Source organism: Crocodylus siamensis, chromosome 9, assembly GCF_052110815.1.
Source record: "Crocodylus siamensis isolate JL-2025a chromosome 9, ASM5211081v1, whole genome shotgun sequence".
NCBI lineage: Eukaryota > Metazoa > Chordata > Crocodylia > Crocodylidae > Crocodylus > Crocodylus siamensis.
In genome coordinates, this window is record NC_143403.1 from 49,702,290 (window position 1) to 49,725,754 (window position 23,465).

General features: G+C 44.1%; 1 protein-coding gene across 7 annotated transcripts in view; it reads right to left on the reverse strand.

Moving 5' to 3' along the window:
* Positions 1 to 23,465, reverse strand: part of NF2 (NF2, moesin-ezrin-radixin like (MERLIN) tumor suppressor) — a 72,238-nt gene that overhangs the window by 42,623 nt on the left and 6,150 nt on the right. For 4 of the 7 annotated variants that reach the window (XM_090062279.1, XM_090062278.1, XM_090062277.1 and 1 more), the window contains exons 2-5: positions 9,486 to 9,611; positions 8,182 to 8,304; positions 5,668 to 5,751; positions 87 to 155 (exon numbers count right to left, since the gene is read on the reverse strand). In XM_090062279.1, coding sequence (XP_089918405.1) covers positions 87 to 155; positions 5,668 to 5,751; positions 8,182 to 8,304; positions 9,486 to 9,611 — 402 coding nt within the window. The remainder of the gene's footprint in view (positions 1 to 86; positions 156 to 5,667; positions 5,752 to 8,181; positions 8,305 to 9,485; positions 9,612 to 23,465) is intronic. The other 3 variants (XM_090062282.1, XM_090062281.1, XM_090062280.1) reach the window with 1 other exon arrangement.

Consider the following 23,465-nt stretch of genomic DNA (forward strand, 5'->3'; position numbering starts at 1 on the left):
TGCACAAAGGTTATGCTACATAACATGCCATTAAGTCCCAGAAACTCAACTGTGAACTTAGTCTTCTACTTGACTGAGCACCTTACCCGTTTTGGAAGCAGCTCCTCTTGTGCCAAGAAGCCCCGCTTATGAACACTGGGATCATAATCTCCATACTAAAAAAAACCCACAGATATCACATGATGAAGATGGTGTCAATACAAGCTACGCAGTACAAAGCAATCCCTTCTGAATCACTCGAAACAGCTGCCACCTACCCACACCTTTTCAAATAACCATGTAAAAGTAGGGAATATAGGATGGTCAATAAGGGTTGGTATCACAATTTTATAATTTTAGCGTTGTTTAATCCTGAGCACCTGGCTCTGGAGACCTACTTCTTTGTTTTTATCCATGCAATAAGTAGGGTGCAGATGTAGTAGAACCAGCTTCCCTCCATCCACCACTCCCATTAATGGTACCCCTTTTAACAGAAAGATGGAAGCTTTCCCTTTGCAGCCATTCAGTTAAAGCTTCCAACAAGATGGGGTGGGGAGAGCAACTGCGTTAATCAATTCTCTCTACCCATTAAGAACCAACCAGTACCAGCAACTTTTCTGATGCAGCTGGATGACAGTAGCCTACCAGTCAGTACTCAACATTAAAAATTTATTAATTAGGACACCAAGAACATTTGAAAATAGATTTGGATCCCATCCTCATAGACAGGAGTTTGTTCCACTGCCAGAAGTTCTCTTGCTCAATTGGTCACAAAATACCACTCTGATTTGATATCCGTACCCAATAATTATCAATGTTCATGAAGACTATATATCTTCCAAGCTTCCTATAAAATGAATGGACAAAATGATTGCTTTAGAAATAAAAGCATTTAATAAAGATTCAAATGCTGGGTGCCCCTGCAGTGCATGTGAAAATTAAGATCTCTCCCACATAATACCCTGGTACATATAATGACCAAGTCATAGTGCCTGAAACAAACAAGCTACTGAAAGAGAAGATGATGATTTATATGCACGATTTACTTTGATTTTCATTCATCTCTCTGTTCAGGACTCCCAACACGGCAGTGGCCAAGTATAAAAACAGGACACTCTCTCTAACTCAGTCATTAATGTCCATCTTCTCTCTGCAATCCCCAAACTGAGCTTGAAAAGAACGAACAGTGGCAATTTTTTACAAGACAGATAAATAATAAAATGGAGTTAAGCATAGGAAGTCAGGTGACATTGCAAATCAGTCTCCCTTTAATGCCAGAGCTGTGATGACATATACTAACACCAGAGTTCTGCATCAACAATCCATACATACATCCTCTCAACAGCAACATCTCGTACAAGACAAGTGGGGATTAAAGTGGAAATATTGATTTGGAGCCAACACAGATGCAAAGGAAGCAGGCAACAATCAACAACTGACTCAGACTTAAATTAATGCAAACAGAAATGCCATAGGTTGGATCCTGGGAGGTGCTGGCCGGCTCACCACTCAGTTGTAGCTGCAGATGCTTCTTAAAAAACAATCTGCATGAGTAGATCTACTGAACCCACATAAAAATGGAAATCAGCAATAAAAATGCAGGAGTTGGGAAAAGAAACGGCTCCAATAACCTTGGAGAGACTGAAAATAAATTATTTCTGGATGAAAAAAGCAATAAATAGGATTAATATGATTATTCTGAGTTGTGATCTACCATGGAGATCCAAGACTAAGTATGGATTATGTGCTTTTAGCATGGTCAAGAACACTGTCACATCCCAAAGGAATGTCTGGACAAAGAGAAAGGCTAGGAGTGAACATTAATTATTCAAAAATGAAAAATCAGCAAACAGCCTAAGTATTGCAAGCTATGCTAGTTCAAGTGACTGGATAAACATTTAAAAATAAAAACTTTCAATTAAATTATAACTCAAAAACTGTCATGGAAATTTGGTTCTTGTTAATTGAGTTCAATGATTAATATTTGTGTTTATACTTCAAGACTGCTTTTATATCAGTTAAACATCTGGCTTATGCTATGCCGTATTCATTCATACACAGTGATATTTTAAATATAATGCAACATGTTGCTTTATCCTGGGAAAAAGATAAACCAACAAGGGGAAAAAAAAAAAAAAAAAATCACATCTAGGATCCCAGCACCTGCAAATACCTGAGGTACTGAATAGGTTCTGAATCGAAACTATTCACATTTAAGATAGGAAAACAAAGCTACTGGATTTTATAGTAAAATATACATCAAAGATGTATATATTTTAGTAGATTTCAGTAAATTCTGTTCTTCTATTATTAGGCAATTAAAACCAAAAACTGATCCAACATTTGAAATTGGTGCAGGTGGTTTGAATGCAACATTGTAGGAAAAAAAAAGGATAAAGAAAAAAAGATGTAATTCTTGTATAATATATTCTTTAATGGTTAGTCTCTACTTACAAGTAGGTGCATAAAAGCAATACAAAGGAATACACCTGTCAATCGGCTTGTTAAATCAACCATCACTGTGTTTGTATTCATCACTACAGTAATTACTTTACAGTTAGGACTGCCAGGCTCTGGAACGGGCTCCTAAGTGAGGTGGTACACTCTCCTACCTTGGGGATCTTCAAGAGGAGGTTGGACAGATATTTGGCTGGGGTGATATGACCCTAGCACCCGTTCCTTCCTGGGTCAGGGGGTCGAACCTGATGATCTGTTTAGGTCCCTTCTGACCCTAAGCACTGTGATACTATTACACTTCTATCAACAAACACAGCTAATCATTAGAGAAAAACACCCTTGGGTGACCTCCCCCAGATTAACAGGAAGATGGTGGCTTCTAGTGGCAAGATGGAAACCAGCTGTTGGGATTTCTCTCTCTTCTTATCCCTCTGATCAGAATATACCTCTCCAGAATCAGCCCTGCTTCCTTCAGCTGAGGATAAGTCAAGTGCAATTCTGAGCCTCTGCTTAGCCAATAGGGGCAGAATGAGTTCTGGTGGTAGGGAGAAAGCCCCATGGAAAGCAGGCAGACAGATGGAGATGCAAGCAGGATGCTAAAAAATAAAAAAATTTAAAAAAAAATCAAGGGGGTAATTTTTCTACCACTTGTGACCTCCTTGGGAAATTGCAAGTAATGGGTTAGTAAACCCTGCTTCTCCCTACAAGAAGCTAAGCATGAAGAAAGTTGACAGCATGTGACTGAGCACGCAGCCAGCACATGAACTGCAGGAGTCGCTGGAGCGGGAGAAAAGGTATGCTGGCAGCACAGTAGTATCTTGCCTACCAGCAGGCTGTTACCAAACATGTGAAGGGTAGCTTCAATGGCCATGAACTACCACTGCACAATATTTACTCAACAGTTGATTAATTTTGATGACTGAATAAGTTGCTCTGTGTATATTCTCCTTACCACGTGAACAGAGAGAAAATGAAATAAATGTTTGCTCACACACTCAAACATAAGGATGCTAAGCAAATGCTCACTGCATCACTCCTTTGTAAACAGACATTTTCTCTGGCTGATAAGTGCTCTAAATAAAAGGATAACGTTTTGTTAGAAATAGCCACAATATTTTAGCTGTCAAACACACCCTGACACTTTTAGTAAGTCTCAACATTTGTCAATAAGAGCTTGTTTCAAATGTTGCTCTACTACATAGAGGTAATAAAGCCAATTCTGTTTTTTTGCCTGAACAAAGGGTTATGAGAAAGCGAGCCAGACACGTAAAGGCGACAGAAGGATGTGAACATCACCCCTCTAAAAGGGCAAACAACCTCCCTTCCAGGACTGCAAAGCAAAAGAGCCACCATGAGCTAACAAACCCCCCCTGCTGCTGTATGCATACAGTAGATCACAAAATGCTGATCAGTAACAGTATTCTGCAAGTTCCTGGAGACAGCAAGCCAAGGACATAGGCAGACAGTGCACAGCTCCATTGGCCAAAGCTTTTGCTTAAAAGGCACATAAAGGCTGTAGCTATGACTGCAGCCTGAGAGTTGCAACCAAGAATGTGGCTGATCTCACATTTATGACACATTCCCTTCCCTTCTAATTAGTTTCACATAGATCTTGGGCACAAATATTGTTAGCTCAGGTTTGGAATGAAGACACAGAATTTGATCCACAGGGAGGGAAACTCCATGGCTGCCGACACCAAGGTAAGTCACATGTGGCAAAAGCACTTGCAATCAAATGCTTAAAACAATGGGAGAAAGGAGAGAAAACATACTTCACTGAAACCATGTACTTCTCCCCAGTTAGATTACAATAATACTGACTAGGGGTGCACCAACAAAGATTTTGGGCTGATATTGAAGGCTGATTATTAATGAGCTATATTGGCCAATTCCAATCCCACTGCCAATATGCAGCCCGGCAGCTTGGAGAGCAGCGTCCGGCTGGGAAGTCTGTTGGAGGGAAGGGGCAGATTGAGGCCCCACCACGGTAAGGGAGGGAGTGGAGCAGGGGCAACGGCAGAGTCTGGCTGGGCAGCATGAGCAGCTCATCCAGGAGGCACAGTGGGGGGTGCTCTTACTACTGTGTGCACCCCCGACAGAACCATGGGGCACATGTGCCCCCCAGATCTGTGTATGGGGAGACGGCAGGCTGGGGCAGCACTGGGCTCTTTCCAGCAGAGGGCTGTGCTGGGGCGGCTGCCAGCGGCACTTGTGGGGGAGGGAAGGGGGTGTTTTGGAAATACTATGGAGAATTCTGGGGTGACTGTAGCCTCCCCCCACCATAGCCCCATTCCCAGTGCCACTACTGCCCATCCAAAGCGCAGCCCCCAGCGGCAGCCCGCCCTCATCCCGTGCAGATCTGAGGAGCACACGCCACCCCCCACACCATGCCTCCACTGGGGGTGTGCACAATGGAAGGAGCCACCCCCTTCCCCTTGCCCCCTGGATGAGGCACTTGCAGCTCGGTTCCGAGCCCTGCCCTGTCCCGCTCCTCTCACCATGGGAGCCTTGATCTGCTCCCCACCCCATGCCCCTTCCCTCCCCTCCACCTCTTCCCTCCAACAAATTTACTAGCTGGATGCTGCTCTCCATGCTGCCAGACTGGCCACATGCATGCTGTGGCTGCACTCATGCACATGGCATTTAATCGGCAACATTATCAGCCACAATAGCCAAAAAAAGCCGAGTGCTGATAACGTCAATTTTCCTTTTATTGGTGCCGATATGATATGGACCGATGTATCAGTGCACTCTAATACTGACATAATTAAACTGTAGCTCTGAAGATAAAACAGTAACACCAGAAAGACAGCAGGTCTTCTATAATATCAGTAGAAGAATTACTTAATTCCAAAGTAACCTGGCTTTGCTGTGTCCAGTCGGATAACAGAAGCAGGTGAAGAGGAGCAAGAGCAGTGATAGGCCTGAAAGTGTTCCTGACAAAGAGAGGTGAGGGGTAGGGACTTATCGCCAATCACAACACCAGTTAGAATGAGCACTGAAAGAGTACCGGTATGGGAGTACAGGATCTATCCTATGGACTGAAGGTAACAATACTGGAGCAGTTTCTGCCATTCACTTAAGTCTACAAGCACCTAAAGCACTACTATTTCCCCTGCAAACTAAAGTATCCCTAAGCAGCTGGCACTTCAAGTGGCATGAGGAAACAAAACTAAATCCCTGCAACACTAGTGACCTGATGAAAAATTCCCATCATTTCTCTGTGCCTACCTTGGCTTGGACAGCATAGGAGGCCAGAAGAACAGATGCCTCAGGAGGACAGTAGATCTTCTCATCTAAAATCTGCTTCTTTACCTAAATAAAGCAACAAAGGAGACAATGCTGAGTTAGTGGAGCTGTGCAAGGGGTGACTCACAGCAGATGGCTCTAGTTTGTTTCAACTAGAGCTGCCAACAAACAAGTTAACCAATTTTCCTGACACAAGGCACAATTCTGACCAATGCAGACTGGTGTTCTGGAGAGAAAAGAGTCAGGTTCTCATAGGCCAGCTGTTTCAGAGGGATTCAAAACTTTCTCTGCGTACGTAAAACACTGTACCCCAACATTAGACGCAAGATTTCTCTACATCTTCAAAAGGAGGAAAAAACCTGTTACAACCAAAGTTAAGAGTTAAAATTCATCTCGCTCACTTGTTCTCTCTTGCTTTCCACCCTCTCACTGACGCACATACCTTAACATTACATGGTTGTACAGAAACTATATTTGAACCTCATTACGCGCATTACATACAGGACAAATTGTACTGATTCTACACCCAGTCAGGTTAGATACTAAATACACTCAAATCCCACTGTCCACAATGAAAGCTGTATGTAACCAAGATAAAATGTTTTAATGGCATGTACAACACCTGCATACATTTCCAAGAGGGACAAAAAACTTACAGGCCCTGAGAACCATTACTTCCTGACTTATATGCATTTAAAAATTAAATTTGCCATATTTGACTTTTTGTTTTAAATGCCTGATTTTCTGAATATAACAAGTGCATTTTATTTCCACGTGAGGTTTAAACTGATTGTCACAAAGGTACAGTAACATCACTTTGCACTTGCATCACGGAATGCTTTACTATTCCATCACTGAGAATACTTTCCTAAATTAATATAAGCTGGTAAATAAACTGGACTGATGCATGCCTCTGTCTGAAATAAACAGCTAGAGCACCATCTTCCCAATGTGTTATTAGAAATCCCAGTGGAAAGTCCCACATTGTACTTGCACAATGAAGTTTTCAGCTACTCTAACTTTGTTATTTCTAAACCAGACAGCTTCAAACATGTCAAAGGCAGTTTCTCTCATCAAGGACTAAGTCCATGACAAGCTTGACATTTAAAAATAACCAACATGAGGCATATTTGTACAAAATAGGCCTAAAAATTAACAATACTTTGTCCTGATGCAATACCTTTATGCTGGATAAGAGAGAGTAAATTATGAATATTTAACTAAGCCTTAGAGCAACTTGATGAAGGAGTTTTCAAACCTATTTTACAGGACAAAAAGCTGCAAATATAGAGTAAAGCTTACATTTGCAAAAGTGTTCCCTGACCCGTCTTGCCTCAATTCTGGGGTAACAGATCAAAATATTTGGCTACCTATTAACTTGAGGCACCAGCAGATCCAACACGAAGGCTCCTGAAGCTAAGAAATCCATAATCAGAACCCAGAAATCCTATTGTAGCTATGTGATAACCTGACATTTTCCTAGTTTTTTTGTTTGTTTGTTTGTTTTTCACATGCACAAGTTTTCTTAAGGGCTGATAATCAGGAATGCTGTAGCACAAGAGGTAGCCATCTCAAAAAGTCAAACTTGCCTGAAAAATAGGACTTTTGATTAAAGTACCTCCATTATCAGAAGCATAGTGTTGCCTTCCCAGAGTAGTATTGTATACTTTCTCTAGAGCACTTTCTTGAGTGCACCGTGCTGTAGCAGCAACCAGACATACCAGCTACTGAAGGAACTTGGGCAGTTAGACAGCACAAGAATATCTACCTTTGCCTTCTGCTGATTGCCAGCAACAGCAAAAGCCTTATTGTACTTAGCAGAAGGGACTTAACTCTGCCAGCAGAAAGGAGGGCTTTGCCACCAGGCAAAAGCTTTTGGGAGTGCTCTTGGCACAAGTGGAGTTCTCTTGGCAAAATGCTGCAGTGCAGAGTAGGCCTTAGCAGAGTCAGCAGGGTAGAGAACTCCTGGTTTCTGACCAGCTGTGCTTGGGGGATCTTCACCTGTTCCAATTATTCCGAAACTATGTGGTGAAAAAATTAGTTTAGCAGTATACCCTGAACACAGGAAATGCTGGAGACATTCTGCTTTTCTTTAGGAAACCGTTCATGTCGTATGTAACAAAAACACTATACATACACACACACAGTCTGTACCTTCTGATCGACTGATTCACCCTTTATGCAGCTGTGTGGAGTCCAGTCTTTCAGGGCCTGGTTCATGAAGGTGTCCATTTCTCAAGATGCAGCCCCTTGGAGCTGACCTATTAATACTGCTAGTCACATGTTAACTCCAAGGAAAAGATGCCATGATTTCACAGATTATGTTGAACAGTGCTTCATTTACATAAATGTTTTTATTTTCACACCATCCTGTCTGTATTGAAATTACTGGGTTTAGAATTGAGCTGCCAGATCTGGGTGCATTCAAACATACTGAAAACTTTCTGGTTCACCACCATTGTTTTCTTCCCAAGGGCTGACCAGTGAGGTACCTACCTGCAGAAAAAACAAGTGTTGTGTGATCTCCTGAACCAGCTCCTCCTCAGCATTCTCAGGGTAAAATTTGGCTAGGAAGTGAAAAGTGACTGGCTCTTCCGTCGGAACATCATGATCAAGGACCTGTAGAATTATGCACGGTTTGGTTACTTAGTCAAGCCCCCAACCACAATCTCTTAAAGTGAAGACTTAGATGTTGTAAATTTCTACCTCCCCTCACTCCTCTTCTATTCCCCTCCATGGTGTGAACAACTCTAGGAAGACCAGGAGGTACTGCCGCATAAGTCTGTGAGAAGTTTACTACTTTCAGATATTTAAGGAAAGAAAAAATGGCAGAAAGACACACATCACAGTAGCAGGGTGGTATTTATTTCCCTGATGCAGAGGGTTAATTTTTCTTCTCTAACGTATTGACCTCCGTGAAAACTCCTAAGTTACTCTTCAAAATTTGCAGTTTCCAGCTGCACTGACAACTAGCAAAATTAGAGGGGCCACTTCCTCCCCCCAAACCTTACAATTGCTCCTCACTACCTAATTTTGGTCTGCAGAACACTAGATTGAATCCTTAGTTTAGAAAAAGCAGCACAACCATTTCTAGCTTCAATAATGCTCAAGACAAAAATCACAAAGACAAGAAGAAATATTCAAGTCTCCCAGGCGAAACTATACACGCTTATTTGTTATTGTGGGTTTTCTACTATTTTTTCCCTTTTAGAATAAGACATTCATCATCACTTCCTTGAGGAGAACATTTGAGAGCCTAAAGGTCCACTGCTGGGAAATGTTCCTTTCCTTAATTGTTCTGCTTTATACGCTTGCTATTTTCTTAGCTTCCTAGCTTTTTACAAATTCTCTACCACTAGGAAACAGATAGCAGAAAGAAGGTATAGGTAAACCTTCCCTTTTCCACTATCTGCACAGTATGACCAAAAACATTTAGACAAACTGTAGTCTCTAGTGTCTGTTCTTTATACACCCAAGGAAAGCTTTTTTAAAAGACTATTAGATCAAATGTATATAACAATCAAGGAAAGCACCACTTTAATAGGGTACAAGGGATCTTGCATGCATAGTCCAAGGTTGTTTGTGGTTCAGGGATAGTGTAAAAAGCCTTCCAGCACAGGGAGTGTTGGTGAGAACAGGTATATTGTAGTTAGATTTTTTGACTGCTGTCTTTATATATCAAGCCAAACAGATTTCTGCTCTCATTGCCCTCTCAGGCTTCTTACTAATACACAACATGGAGGAAGTATATCTTTTCTCCCCAGAACATGTAACCCTTCAGTGGAAAACTATTTTCCAACCTTCTTGTCCATTTTGAGCCATGCCACGGTATCCTTGATTGTGTACTGTAGTCCAAAGAACCAGGTTTCTCGGAGTCCTAGCGTCCTGCATACTAAATCAAACAAATCCTTCCCTTTCCACTTCACCTGCAACAGAAAAAGCAAACAGCAAACTGCATTTACAAAAAGTCTGAGTTCCCTTCTCCCCTTCCCTTTTCCATTGATCCAAATTAAATTTACTGTCTCCTGAACATGTATTTGCACTACCCTCCCCCACCTGCCTACCACCCCAACATACACACACTATCACTGGGAATGTGGAAAGGGTGGGAATGTAACAAGGTAAGAGATCACATTCTACTTTAAATCCTCCAACTCCACTCTTTGGTAGAATGAAATGTGGTTCTCCTCTCAAAAGCGACAGTAAAGTATGACATCTTGGGGTCAGATTTTGACACCTCTCAATTCAAAATTAAGGAGATGTTGTCTTTTTTGTCTGCCAATGCACTAAGCCTCATCCTAGGATCTGAAATATGCTCTGGATTCTTTTTGACTCATGCATCTCTATGAACAGTCACAATTCAAGCAGGCAAATCCTACTCTGCATTGCCCCTTGACAGCCCCAAGTGTCTTCTAATCTTGTCTCAGTTATTGCCACACCTCACTCAAAGACTTAGAAGAGATTTCACAGGTGACACACTGCAGATATGGGCGATACAGCTGGGACTTTTTAAAAATTCTGATAGGTAGAATCTATCTTATATGCCCAGAGACTGTGGTAACGTACAGTTAACAGGAATAACTGCAACAAAATCCATTTTTGTTATTAGAGCCAGCAGCTCTGAACCTGAACTCACAAGGGGAGACAGGATAAGTAACAAAAGGCCAATTTTATAAACGCAACTACAATTTACACTGGAAACATTTCTTAACAAAAGTAATCCCTGCAACCGATAAAACTGCTCCAACCCAAAAAGCCACGTCCTTCATACAACTCCCCAGCTGCTTCCGTCTTGTTGTCAGTCTTATTTTTACAAATTGAAGGTGGTGGGAACAGGAAGGTGAAGAGGGAGATAAAACAGGAAATTCTAATATGCCAAAGCCACTTTGGTCTTCCATCTGCACAAAAAGAAAGACTACTGGATAGGGACATATGGCCATTATTCTAAAGCCCTAAGGCAAAAGGATATCAGCACATCTTCTTGTCACTCTTCCTCAATCCTGGTACCACCTGGACAGCATCAATATTAATGCCACACATGGCACAGACTGTTCTTCATGGACACCAGCTCTGCTGCTGCTGTCACACACTGCCACCTTGTGGGTAAAGCAATCAAGGAATAGTCCAGGCCCATTACTCAGCTGGTGCTCTGCATCAGACACAATGGCTCTCTTCTTAACACAGGCACAAACTCTACTGAAACGTCCCAAAGAACAGGAGACAGGCACTCAGGTGCATACAACTCCTGCGTGACCTGGCAGAGCTACTTTGTGATTCACATAAGATACAATCAAGACCTTGAAGTTGAAAAGACACCAGAAAGAACTGGTTTTCCAGTGCTGCCATCATAAAAACCTTACCTTCAAACATTCAAATACCCTCCCTTTTCTTCAAGTGGGATACAACTTGGTACATTAGGACACAGATCCAGGCTGCCAACATTTTTAGCAAGGGGTTATTTCCTAACTAGGACTAAATTGCTTTCTGTAAAGCAACATCAGCTTTTTTTAAGGCAAACTTTAAGCCTATTGTTTTAAAGGACAAATGAGTGTGTGCGCACAAACATTTATCCATCATCCAAAGAGACAGGGAAGAAAGCATTTCAAATGGAGGCTACCGCACACTGTCAATGGGAGGCTTTCATCCACAGATGCAGATTCATACTCTGTGGAATCAATGTTTTGAAACTCCAGCTGTGCTTTAAACTACAAACTACACTGAGGCCTTCCCAGCTGGAGTTTAAACCAGTCTGCCGACTACAAATGATTTGCAGTTATATAATTACGTTCAGAAACCCATTTTAAAATCCCCATTTCTGAGTACTGCATTAACTAAGGCAAGTAAAGAAATTCAAAGACTCTCTCCTCCCCAGGAACACGCTTATGCTCAGTTTAAAATATTGATAGTCTGTATTTAAGTATGTTCCCCCTACAATTGTGATTTGACCCCTGCATATTAACGTGCCTTTTGAATGACTATTTATGCTGTTACATTTATGCCTTAACACACACAAAGACACAGTTATGGTTGCTGTGACAATCATACATCTGAAAATCTTACTGCAGAGTGTTAAAATTCTCAGCCATACCATCATATTGATGCGATCCCCCCAATGGTTAATTACCTTAATTAAAATGAAAATTAGATTGCAGACTTCATTCCACACTTTCAAACTGCCAAAATGCTCTGCACCTTACCAGCAGCTTCTGACCAATGACCTCAAGATGCTTTACAATATTCATGAATCAAGCCCCATACCATCCCCACTTGATAGGCAAGTATTATTAACCCCCATGTGAAGGTTAAAATATAGGAGGCAAACACCTTGCCACCCACCCACCTCCATCCCCCATCCTGCAATGATGAGAAACTTTGACACAATGATCATTACAAGCACCCAAAAAAAAATCTCAGCCATACACTAGAATAGTTGCCATAAAGCTATAGCAAACATAAATCCCCAAATAAAAACGACAGTAGGGGAGTGACCTTAATCTAAACACAGAATCCACAATGGTTCTGCTACTGGCTAGGCAGAAAGGAGCCAGGTACAACACACTCCTTCAATGTCCCTTTTGCGCCAGAGGCTTGTGAATGAATGCTCTTGCATATGTGGCTTTGTACTACCCCATTAACTTTATCTTAACGTGGTTGTTAGATATATTTGCAAGTCTTGGAGGAATACGTGGATGAACTACTTTATAAACAGGACTAAGTGCTGCAAGGCTGTTATTTTGTGGAGCTGGAATTTATGATCTTTACTAAATGCAGCGTGCTTGTAATTTATCAACACAGAGTGTTTTAAGCAAACAGAACTAAGCACTTAAAACTCCAAAGCCAGTTGGTGAAACAGGGGACTTCCAGCATGCGTCTTGGCACAATCACTTTCTCCAGTGGCGATGTCAGATTTGGGATCTATTAATAGGGTTTATGTTATTTAATCACCAGGAATCCTGGTTTTCTGTTTACAAATTGTAAATTCTCCAATTAAAAAATCTGTCACCTGTGCTGCCCCCGCCATGTGGCCTGTGCCCCACCCAATCCTGCCAATGTGTCACCTATGCCTCCTGCCCCCAGCCCCATAAGCTTACCTGAAGGGAGCAGCGGGAGCTGCTCTCCACCACTGCCTAACCGCCACGTGTATGTGTGCACATGCACCTGGTGCCCCTGCATCCCACTCTTCCCCACCCCAAGAAAACCCTCACAGGCTGGAACCCTGCCAGTCTGCAAGTGGAAACCTGTGGTTTCCCGTGTTTTTCTCCATTAAAGCAGAAAGCCGTTTTTCCACAGCAAACAGAAAACACCCTGCACCAAGAGCCATTTGCAACCAGCAAGCAAATGAACCATCAGTAAGATAATTTGTTCTGCTATGATAGCCCTCCTCCAAGGGTCAAAACTGCTTCTTAGGCGAATACAGTCTGCAGAATAGTAGCAAACACAAACAAGAAGGTTAGTTGAGCTTGCATAATTAGCATGGGGTGAAGAGCAAGGAAGGCAAACATTAGTGAAAACATGCACCAAGATACAAGAGGGTGCAACTACTGTGTAAGGGGCAAGGAGGGATCAACTCTGACTACAAATGCTGTGCTGTTCCATCTTTTTTGTTCACAAGACTCCAATCAAACTTACTCGAGTCACAAAGAAATGTGCTGCCATCACTCCCCCACAGCCAAATTTCAAGCCCTGCAGCACGGGGAGCCAAGACTGAGACAATGGGGCCCAATCTGGTACATGCAGGACAGGGGCCAGGACAGTGAGGATGCAGATGGTTTTAGTCTTAAGTGTGCCATATTTGTGTTTCCAGACCCCACTGATGAAATGAGCTTTGAAAAGACAGGAAGCTGCTATAATGCTGGAATATGGAAGGAGACAACTGTCAAGAGCAACAGAGCTGGCAAAACAAAACAGAAGAGAGAGGAGAGATAAAGATAAGGTAGGAATCACTGGCAAAACTCAGCACTGGTATATGGTAGGTAGGATGAGAGCTGTGAGAAATGAACCTAGGTGAATATTAACTGCCCTGTTTCCTAAACATGGAGAATGAATCAAGTAACTGGGCTGTGAAAAAAAAGGAAGGTTATATGTGCAAATCTGGGCATTGGCTAATGAGACAGACTCACAAAGCAGCTCACTGATTCACAGGAGGCAAATCCAAGCCTGTGAAGTGTATTTACCCATCATGGTGAATTTCAAAACTATACATAGTAATCAAGAAAAAATTCCACCACATTTTTTTTTTTTTTTATTTCAAAGCCACTGATAGCAAACCAAAAATAAGATATTAAAGAGTCTTCACTATTTCACAGTAAAGAGATGTCAAATACTTAATTGGCACTTACCAAGCCACAAGAAGGGGCTGTACATTATTTTTATTTACTAATGTTATATGACAACATGATAATGAATTTTTAATTAAAATCTATTTCCGTTAACCACTACAGAGGCTGAAAACTCGCCATAGTACATCAACCCAGATGGTGCAGTCAAGCATGTTTCTCAGTGTCTGCCTGGGATTGAGACAAGCTAGGATATGGAAGGTGAGCTATTGAAGCTCAATCCAGATAAGGAGTAAAAAGAGCAGGCTGGGGAGGAAAGCACCCAGAAGGGATACCAATAAAGACAACAGATGCTATGCCCGATTTTGCTCGCTGTTTAAACGCACTTGATTTTGCAGTGTGAAAGTCAGAGCAGAAATCAAGTGGCAGCAAATGGAAATAGCTCTTTCTTCCTATTTGAATCTGGCTCGGAGCTTGAGTATCAATCAGTTGGTCATTTCCCTTGCTCCTGCAATCTGTGCCTTGGTCACCCTGACAGAACTGCAATGTGTTCTACATGGATCTAAATCAAGGGTGTCCAGTTGGGGGCCACGTGTGTCCCATAGCCCACCAAGGAGTCAGCTGGCAGCCCCCAGGCTCCCACTCAGCTGTTGCTGTCCCCACACTGCTCCAGCTGCAGCAGCAAATGGAGTCTCCAGGCTCCCCCTCCTTCCTCCAGCTTCCATTTCCTGCCCTTACCTCATGGGATGGGCACAACATCCCAGCACAGTCTGCAATGCCAGGGGAGCCTGCAGCTAAGGGTGGAGGATGAGGTACCTGAATGAAGTAGCAGGGAGTATCTGTGTGGCTAGAGGCCCAGAGAACTCATGCTGCCACAGTATGTGGTCTCCCAGCTGCTTAGAAGCTGCAGAGCTCTCATCTACCCTTAAATCCATCTGGAGACCAAAATTCGTATAGCATGCAGCTGCCTCCATGTTATATTAAGTACTGCACTGGCAACATTACCATGCTGCTGCAGTACCTGCAACAACTACCTGCTGGTTTCTAAGAGTAGTTTAAAGCATCGGGACTGATCTTCTACTGACACCAATATGCTACCTCAGCACTTCTCAACCAGTAAGTTGCGACTTACCAGGGGGAAGAGCAAAGAGAGTTGAGCTGAGGCACTGATTATTGTAATTCTAAGAGAATAAGGAAGGGAAAAAAGAAATTCAAAAATAACTTCAGATGGCCAAAACTCAGCATTTGTAAGGTCATATGCAGTTATCCCTTACAAGGTCAAGTTTCCTCCATCAATCTCTCAAAACAACATGCAATGAATAATTAAGATTCCCCTCACCAGTAAATGTGAGGGTGTTAGGAAAGTTTCTTCCTAGGAATACAGGCAGCCAAACTCAAGTGGTAGAGAAATATTGTACTACTGTCTTGACTTCAGTGGTTATTCCTGATGTACTTAGATAGGAGTCAGTAACACAACTTAGCCTACAAAGGCCTTAATTGACCTGGGCATGCTTATCTGAAAGAACATGTACCTTAGTGCTGCAGTCAATCAAAGTGCTCAGAGCAGAGCTTCCTCACAATTTAACACCAAAAAAGAACCTCAGAAGGCCATATTGCCCAGACTCCTGAACCAAGCCAGGATTAAGTTCATCTAGATCACAGGTGCTTAACCTCTAGTTTGTGGGCCTTAGTATCTGTCCCACAGGGCTCCCCATGGATCTGGAAGTTTGGTGGGGGAAGGGGCAACCATTAATACAGCTCCCCCCACCCCACCCCCCAAATTCCCAAGCCCCGGGCTACTGGTCAGGGCCAGGCTGGGGACTGGCCATCCGCTTCCCCACACAAGGCCAAACTACATCCCCCCAGCCTACTACAGGGCCAGGCCACCCCCCTTACAGCCCCCTCCCATGGAGCTGGGCCTGGAGCTAGCCCACCACTACCCACCCCAGACTGAAGGAGAAATTAATATAAGTCTCTCCTTTTATTAAAAATTAACAGAGACTGGGAATCCAACAGGCTTCCTAAAACTGTCACGGCTTACAGGGAATTAGAAGAGTGTGGCATATAAAGGACAATTTTGAACACCCATTTAGAAAGAAAAGGTAGAGATGGAGTGTACACAATCCAAGAGGACATTCCAGGGGAAAGGGCAACGCCAAAGGAGATGCAGAAAAGCTACATTCATAGTACATTTCATGCGATTCATACAAACATAAAAAGGGGAGACAAACCTGCAGTATGACAGGACAAAAAGCATCTGTGAATCCCTTTGTCCACCCCACACTCCTCAAATTCAGAGTAAATATTGCTCTCCTTCAGAGTACTCCCCCCTCAACCTATCACAAAACCAAATGAGAACAGAAGCCACCATTCTCCATTAAAAAAATCCTGTATTTAAAAAAAAAAAAAAAAATCAGCAACAACCAAAAAGCATGCAATTTCAATACACTCTTAGAGCTGCAGAGCACGAGGGAATCAAACACCAGTCTGCCAGTTGGCATCTCAAGGACTTCATTGAAATTCACTTTGTAGTTAGGGAAGAGTTATTCTTTCCCTTTCCGTCAGGAATATTTACTTCTACTGTCAACAACAGATTCTTCCCTAACGAGTCACCTGTTGGCTGTTTGCTGCAGCTCAACTGCATTAAGAGAGGCCATTGTTGCTACCAGTACTGGTACATCCCGGAAGGACTGTTGATAGACAACATTTACCAACGTCACCTCTTTTAGACACCAAGCACCAGACTCTTCCCTAATTTATACCACTAGCCCCGGTCCTACGCAACCCCAGGGACACAAGTTTGGCCCTAGAAATTGCCTTAAACAGAACCTGTGTTTTCTACAGTTTGAGATGACAGGTCTAGGTGGCTTAGCTAAGCAAAAATATTGGATCCTAATTCCTGAAAAGGGAGATGCTAATCCTTTACTGCACACTGCAAGAGTTGGTCCTGTCATCTTAAAAAGTGAACTGCAAAGCTTTACAACCAATAAGAGAAATAATTAAAGTCCCAAACTGGTAACAGGATGCCAGTTTAGACTGACAAATACACTTATTCAAACTTGTATCCTGTTACCGGTTTGGGAGCTTCAATTACTTGCTGTAGAGCTTTGCAGCTCCCTTTTAACATAAGATCCATAAAAGCTCCTGCTGTCAACGTATTAAGGTCAGGGAACCGGCTGAGGCAAAAGCTGCATCTCAGCAGAATAACAATTCAAAGAGAACCTGGGGGTCCAAGCTCACAGCTGTTACAGAAAGGGATGAACTGGGAACCCCATAAGAAAGGCTGCCCCAGACAAGATGATGAAAGTGTGATGCAACAGTAAACCACACTGCAAAGGAAAGAAGAGGCTAAAGGCAGGAAAGGACACAACCAAGTTAAGAACCAAAAAAGCAGGGTCTCTTGCCTGCCAGAAAATAAGGGAATAAGACAACTAACCCAGTCTTAATTCTGGGGAGGTAGAGGAAGGGAGGGAATGAGGCATAAAAATGCCTGGGAAGGTGAACCTGCAATATGATCCAATTCATTTAAGAAAAAAAAAAAAAAAAAAAAATCAGAATGAACAAAATAAACACACCTGTAGGGCACTTGGGGATTATAAAGAAAAAAAACCCAAAAAGCCACTATGGCTTCATGATTAGGGACCTACCTAAACTGCGGTTCTACACGTTTCACAGAAACAGCATTGTCCACAATTGCAGGGAAATCTACCATTGGCCACAATTCCCCATGAAATAATCCCCCCAAAAAAGTAGTAGCAATCAGGGATCCGGGTTTTCCATTTCCCACGGAAATAAATCAGGGATTTCCCCCTTTACTAAAGTAAAACACAGATATCTCATTTTAGCGGAGAAATCCATAGATTTTGTAGTTTTGCAGACAGGCCTCTGCAGCTGGGCACAACTCCAGCCTGCAAGGGCCAGGGGGGAGCAGGAGGAGGGTGGTCAGGAAAGGGGCACCATGTGCATCTACATGCACATGGTCCCAGGCAGCCTGGACAGCAGCTTCTGCAGGTAAGAGGTGGGGGTGGAATTGAGGCCCCCATAAGGAGGGAGTTGGGCAAGGCTGAGGCTGCTGCCCTGCTTGACAACGTGTGGGGCTTGGGGCTGCAATGTGCAGCTTCAAAGACCCAGCGGAGAGCAGGAAAAGGCTGCAGGTGGCTTGTTTAGGGGCGGGGGATGGGGATGGGGACAGTTCCCTGCTGCAGTGCACACTGCTGGGGGGGCAGGGGGGGAACCACGCCCCCAGATCTGTACACAGAGCAGGGGTGCTCTGTGGACTTGTGCTCCCCACCCTGCTGCCCTCCCCCAGAGCCTCCACAGTGCAGCGTGTGAAACCCGGCACTCACTGCAGGGCAGCGCAGGAAAGCTGCTTGCCCCTGTGAGCTGGATGCTGCCCTGGCAATACTTCCCCTGTGCGTGTGGGTGGCATGGGATTGTGCCCCACACTGCTGCCCCTGCGGGCAAGGGAAGTGTTGCCAGGGCAGCATGGAACTCATGGGGCAAGCAGCTTTCCTGCGCAGCCCTACTGTGCCTTGCAGCGCCCAGTTGCACGTGCTGTGCTGCAGAGGCCCCAGGGAGGGCAGCAGGGTGGGGAGCACAAGCCCACAATGTGCCCCTGCCCTGCCCCCGCCCTACGCATAGATCTGGAGGACACGGGTTCCCCCTGTCGCTGGAAGTGCGCACTGCAGCTGGGAGCCAGCCTCACCCCTGCCCACGCCCACAACAGGCACGAGCTGGCTCCGTGCTCCTCCTGTGGCAGCCACTGCTTTCTATCAGAGGCAAGGGCTGCAGACCTGGGTCCCTGGCCGCTGGGGGCCCCTCTGGCAGGGCTGGAGGGGCAGGAGCATGAGTGAGGGGCATTCATAGGACCAAGAGGCTGTTGTGGGAGGAGTGAGGGGCATAAACAGGGCTGGGGGGGCTGCTGGGGTGAGTGAGGGGCACCAATAGGGCTGGGGGGGGCGCTATGGAGGGCCCTTTAATTTTAATTACAAGGTTTGGGTTTTTATCTGAGAATTTGCCTTTTTTTTTTTAAATCAGGGAAAACCAGGAACCCTGGTAATAATGTAGACTGAGTGAAGGCATCCTGAGGCAACCAGCAGCATGGGGCACGGCTGTCAGGAAACACCTGAGAAATCACACACAGCAAATAAGCTGCAAAAAGCCCTTTGTCTCACCACAACTTAGGTAGGTCCCCACTTGTGGTCCAAGATCTTTGCTACTGCACATTTCATTGCTACCCCTTGCAGAGATAGACAGAACTGAGGTACCATTGCTACATGAATTAGACAACTTACACCAGGGGTGTCCAACTTTTTTGAACGTGGGGTTGGATCATAAACTTTTTATCATTCAGTGGGCTGGCGAGCCATATTCAAAGACCTCACAGGAAGTAATATCACATCACCCCCCCAAAACAAAAGTACAGTGTTTACTTTTGTTTCTCATCACAGCACATCAGGCCTCAGAAAACAGCTTGGAGGGCCGCGTGGCGGCCCACGGGCCATATGGTGGACAAGCCTGGCTTATACCCTATCACAGTGCTAACTGCATAGAAATGTAATCTTTCACTAAGTTTTTTCTTGATCTCAAAGCAGGTTATCTGTACAAAATTGTTTAAACACAAAAAATCTTGACCAAATTCTCAGGATAGTGAAACAAATACAGCTTTAGCTATATGTGGTAATTTAAGAGGTATGCAAATATGTGTATCCATCCCTAATATGCTTTTGATTCATTAGCTGTCACACACAAATGACTATAATGAAAATAGTAAAAGGGGAAATATTTAATTTGTGCCTTTAAGATTTTGCTAAACAAATTACAAGTCTTTATAGTAAAACCCTAAATGTGATTATTAAGTTTCATCACAATGTAAGAGAGATTAAGTTTCCATTTCTATAAATTATTTTAGAATTGGGTTTAATTTAGAGACATTATTTGCAATGCAGACAGATGCAAAGCAGATTTAATCTCCTAAAATACACATCTGGGAATTGGTAAGGAACCAATTTAAATCAGAATGTACTTAAAAAACCTACTCTGTTGAGTCTAGGTTAAAATGAGATGAAAGGAGACCACAAGTCAGGACTTCTAGGCTACTTACAGATGTTATAAAAACAAAACAAAACTGTGCTTTAGTTGAAACTCAGTGAGGTCCAGTGCTGAGCCCAGAGTATGCCTGTAAGAGGCATCGTGTTAAATGGACCCGGCTTGTCCAACCTCTGTATAGATCGGGCTGTTTAGTGGGGCTTTTTGGGTGCTTTTGTCTAATAGCTGATTGAATCAGCTATTAAACAAAAGCACCAGAAAGCCCCACTGAAGCATTTGATCTATACAGACACTGAGGAGCCAGGTTGAACTAACATGCTGCTTCTTCTGGTAAAGCACGTTTTTTGGGAGGGTTGTTTTGTGCTGTTTCCAGGTCTGTCACTACCAACTATAACAAGCCACTTTAAACCCTCTGTGGACTCTTCTTAAATAATAGCTCTTGCAAGAGGAACTCCTAACTGAGTAAGGTGCCTAAGTTTCCTCTAAACTGCATAGGGAAGAATGATGCACCTCAGCATGGGATTCAAAACATGCTAAACAGGGGGACACCTAAACCAGCCAAAAGGAAGAGGCAAAAGGAGTGTATCTGGCATCCTGCCCCTCTTCCAGACTCAGGCACCTGCCTCCAGCCTTAAGTTAGGCTCCTATGTGAGGTGGGAACAACCATTACATTCTCCTTCTCCTCTCATCATGATTTAGAATGAAAGCACCCCAGACACCATACTGAAAATGCTAACAACATGCATTAGGCACTTTTTGAACACACCTACCAGTTGAAGCCCCTCAGGAAACTTTGGTGAGGGATGCCTGGCTGGCAAATCCCAAATAGCCTTTCTTGTGAAACAAGTGCTGAGATGCTCAGCTCTGCTACAATGGTGGTACCTTTCAGCAAACAATTGCAGAGCTGCACGTGCCTGGAAAACTTTACTGCGAGAAATTCATGAGCCTGTAGCTCCTCATCTACCTAGTCAGGTAGTGAGGATTTTGCAGATTGCTTGCTTGGATGCAGGCATGAGGATTCCACCTACACTAAACCTTAAGCATCTTGGTCCTTTGAGATCTTTTGATGGAAGGTGCTGAAGAGGCAAGGATAATGATATGGCATTTCCATGCAAACACACTTTATTACATAAGAGCTAGGGTTGGTCAAGTGCATTCCCTCACAGCATGATCAATACAAATTAAGGAAACCACCAGTCAAGATCTAATCCAACCCATGCAACCTTGGAACTGTCACACGCACTGAAACTCTCCACTTCTATACTTACTACAGTGCACATCCTTCTGTTTACACTCACTCATGCTGAGGACAAGGATAACAAAAAGTAAGGGCAGGATGGAAGGAAGCAGCATGCATGGGAAAGAAATGCAGGAGATCACATCTGTGAAGTTACCAATGGTTTAGGAAAGCAATACACAAGGGTAAGAGGAGAGGGCCTGGGGGGTAGAGCAGCGGGGGCTGAATACAGGAAAAGACGGAGGGGAAGGATAAGCTCATGGCCCCACCACAACCAGCAGTACAGGCTCCACCCTCCTACAAGGCTTAGTGGATCCATCAAAAGGAGAAGACAGAGAATCAACTTTCCTTGCTTCTATCCTGCCCCCCTACCCAAATACCAGTATCCTCGCAGACTCACCCAAGCTGAGCTTACACCTGAACCTGTCAGCCATCCAGGTTCACCAGCCGGAGTTCCACTGAAGGTTCAAAGCACCATCAGAGCAGCTCTCCTTGCTCAACCAACACACACAATTAGTCCAACCCAGGCTGCATCTATCACTATGGAAGCACATGGGGGTTTTTTTAAGTAAACTCTAGCAGCAATCCTTCCCTCTGCCTGTTCAATTATTATTTAACTGGGCTTATAGAGTGATTACACGGACAATGACCTGACTGTGCTGGGTGCTATACAGAGCAACGAGATGGCTTCTTCCCTAGAAAACTTACAAATCTCAGTAAATTACTGACTTATCTTTCCAAATATTTCACAACCACAGCAGCAATGGGAAATCCTGCACTGGGCAGCAGAACTTGGGTGAAAGGTCAAGTCAGGCAGGCATAGAGGGGGGAATAAGGAAACGGAAGAGAATAAGGGGTTGGGAAAGGAGTGCTTCCCTCCTTAGCCATTATCCCAGTGGTCACCAATTAGTCTATCACGATCAACTGGTCAATCGTGGAGCCTCTGACAGGTGATCTCAGTCTGTCAGAGGCTCCACGATTGAGCACAGCAGGACCCACATGGCTGGGTTGAGCCACACCCCCTGCCACGAGGGCCAGGCAGGGTGAGTGGGGTCAGAGCCCAGGTGGCTTGTTCGAGAGGCAGGGGAGCAGGCGTGGGTGCCAGAGGGCAGTAGATCCTGGGGTATCCTTTACTTACAAAAAAGTGATCTTCACCATAAAAAGGTTGGAAACCACTACATTAGACAGACCTGGCTCACCTGAAAAGGGAAACCCTGTACTAGCAAGTCACAGAAGGGGCTCCCTTCCTATACAGGCAAACTGGCCATTTATCCTTCACATACCAGCCAGTATGGAGGAAGAACTATATTTTTCACAAAGAAGCCCAACTAAAAAAGAAACCCCCAATGGGCATCTCTAAGAAACAACCACATTTATCCCCTCACTCCAAAGACTTGCTGTTTAGGGGCACAACCTTCCTTTCCATCCTGAGAAAGCCTCTTCACCACACTTACTCAGATGTGAACATGGACAGCTGGGCATTATTTTTTCCCCATGCCTTTAAGGTTCTTCCAAGACCTCCCTCCTCAAATGGCTGCAGGCCATATTCTACGGAACATGCTTACAGTTCACTCACACAAGCCCCTAGAGTACTGTGCTCCTCAACCAGGATGCCACAGCACCCTTGGGTGCCTTGAGATCCTTTCAAGGGTGCCACACAAAGTTTGCAGTGTTAAATATACAAACATGATTGACAAGATAAACCCAGATATTTCAAATAGAACCCCACAGCAATAAAATCATGTTGACCTATTGTGATCTGAGGTCTTTGCAACAGATTTGCTTTATTATTTTTTTGTAGTCAAAATACAAGTGAAAATTCAGAGCTGGCATTTTTCCAAGGAGCAACTTCAGCCTAAAGAAGTTGAGATCCACAGCTCAAGTAATCCCTCCACATTGCTTCTGGCCTAGACAAGGAACCAGCGTTCCCTCTAAGCTGCATGCATGTGCAGCCACACACAATAAAAAATCATGCCACACAATAACTTTTTAATGCCACGTACACAGTGGCGTACCCACAGGAGGGGCAGTAGGGGGCCATGTCCCCTGGGTGCCAGCCTGGGGGAGACACCCAATGCCACAGCAAGGAGGCACCGATGCTCCCCCCCCACCTTCCCCCAGCTTCACATCAGGCCACTTGCCACCCGCCCCAACCCAGCCACAGGCTGCTGCAGGAGGGAGGGGGAATCCCAGCCAGGATTGCTCACAGATCGCTAAAC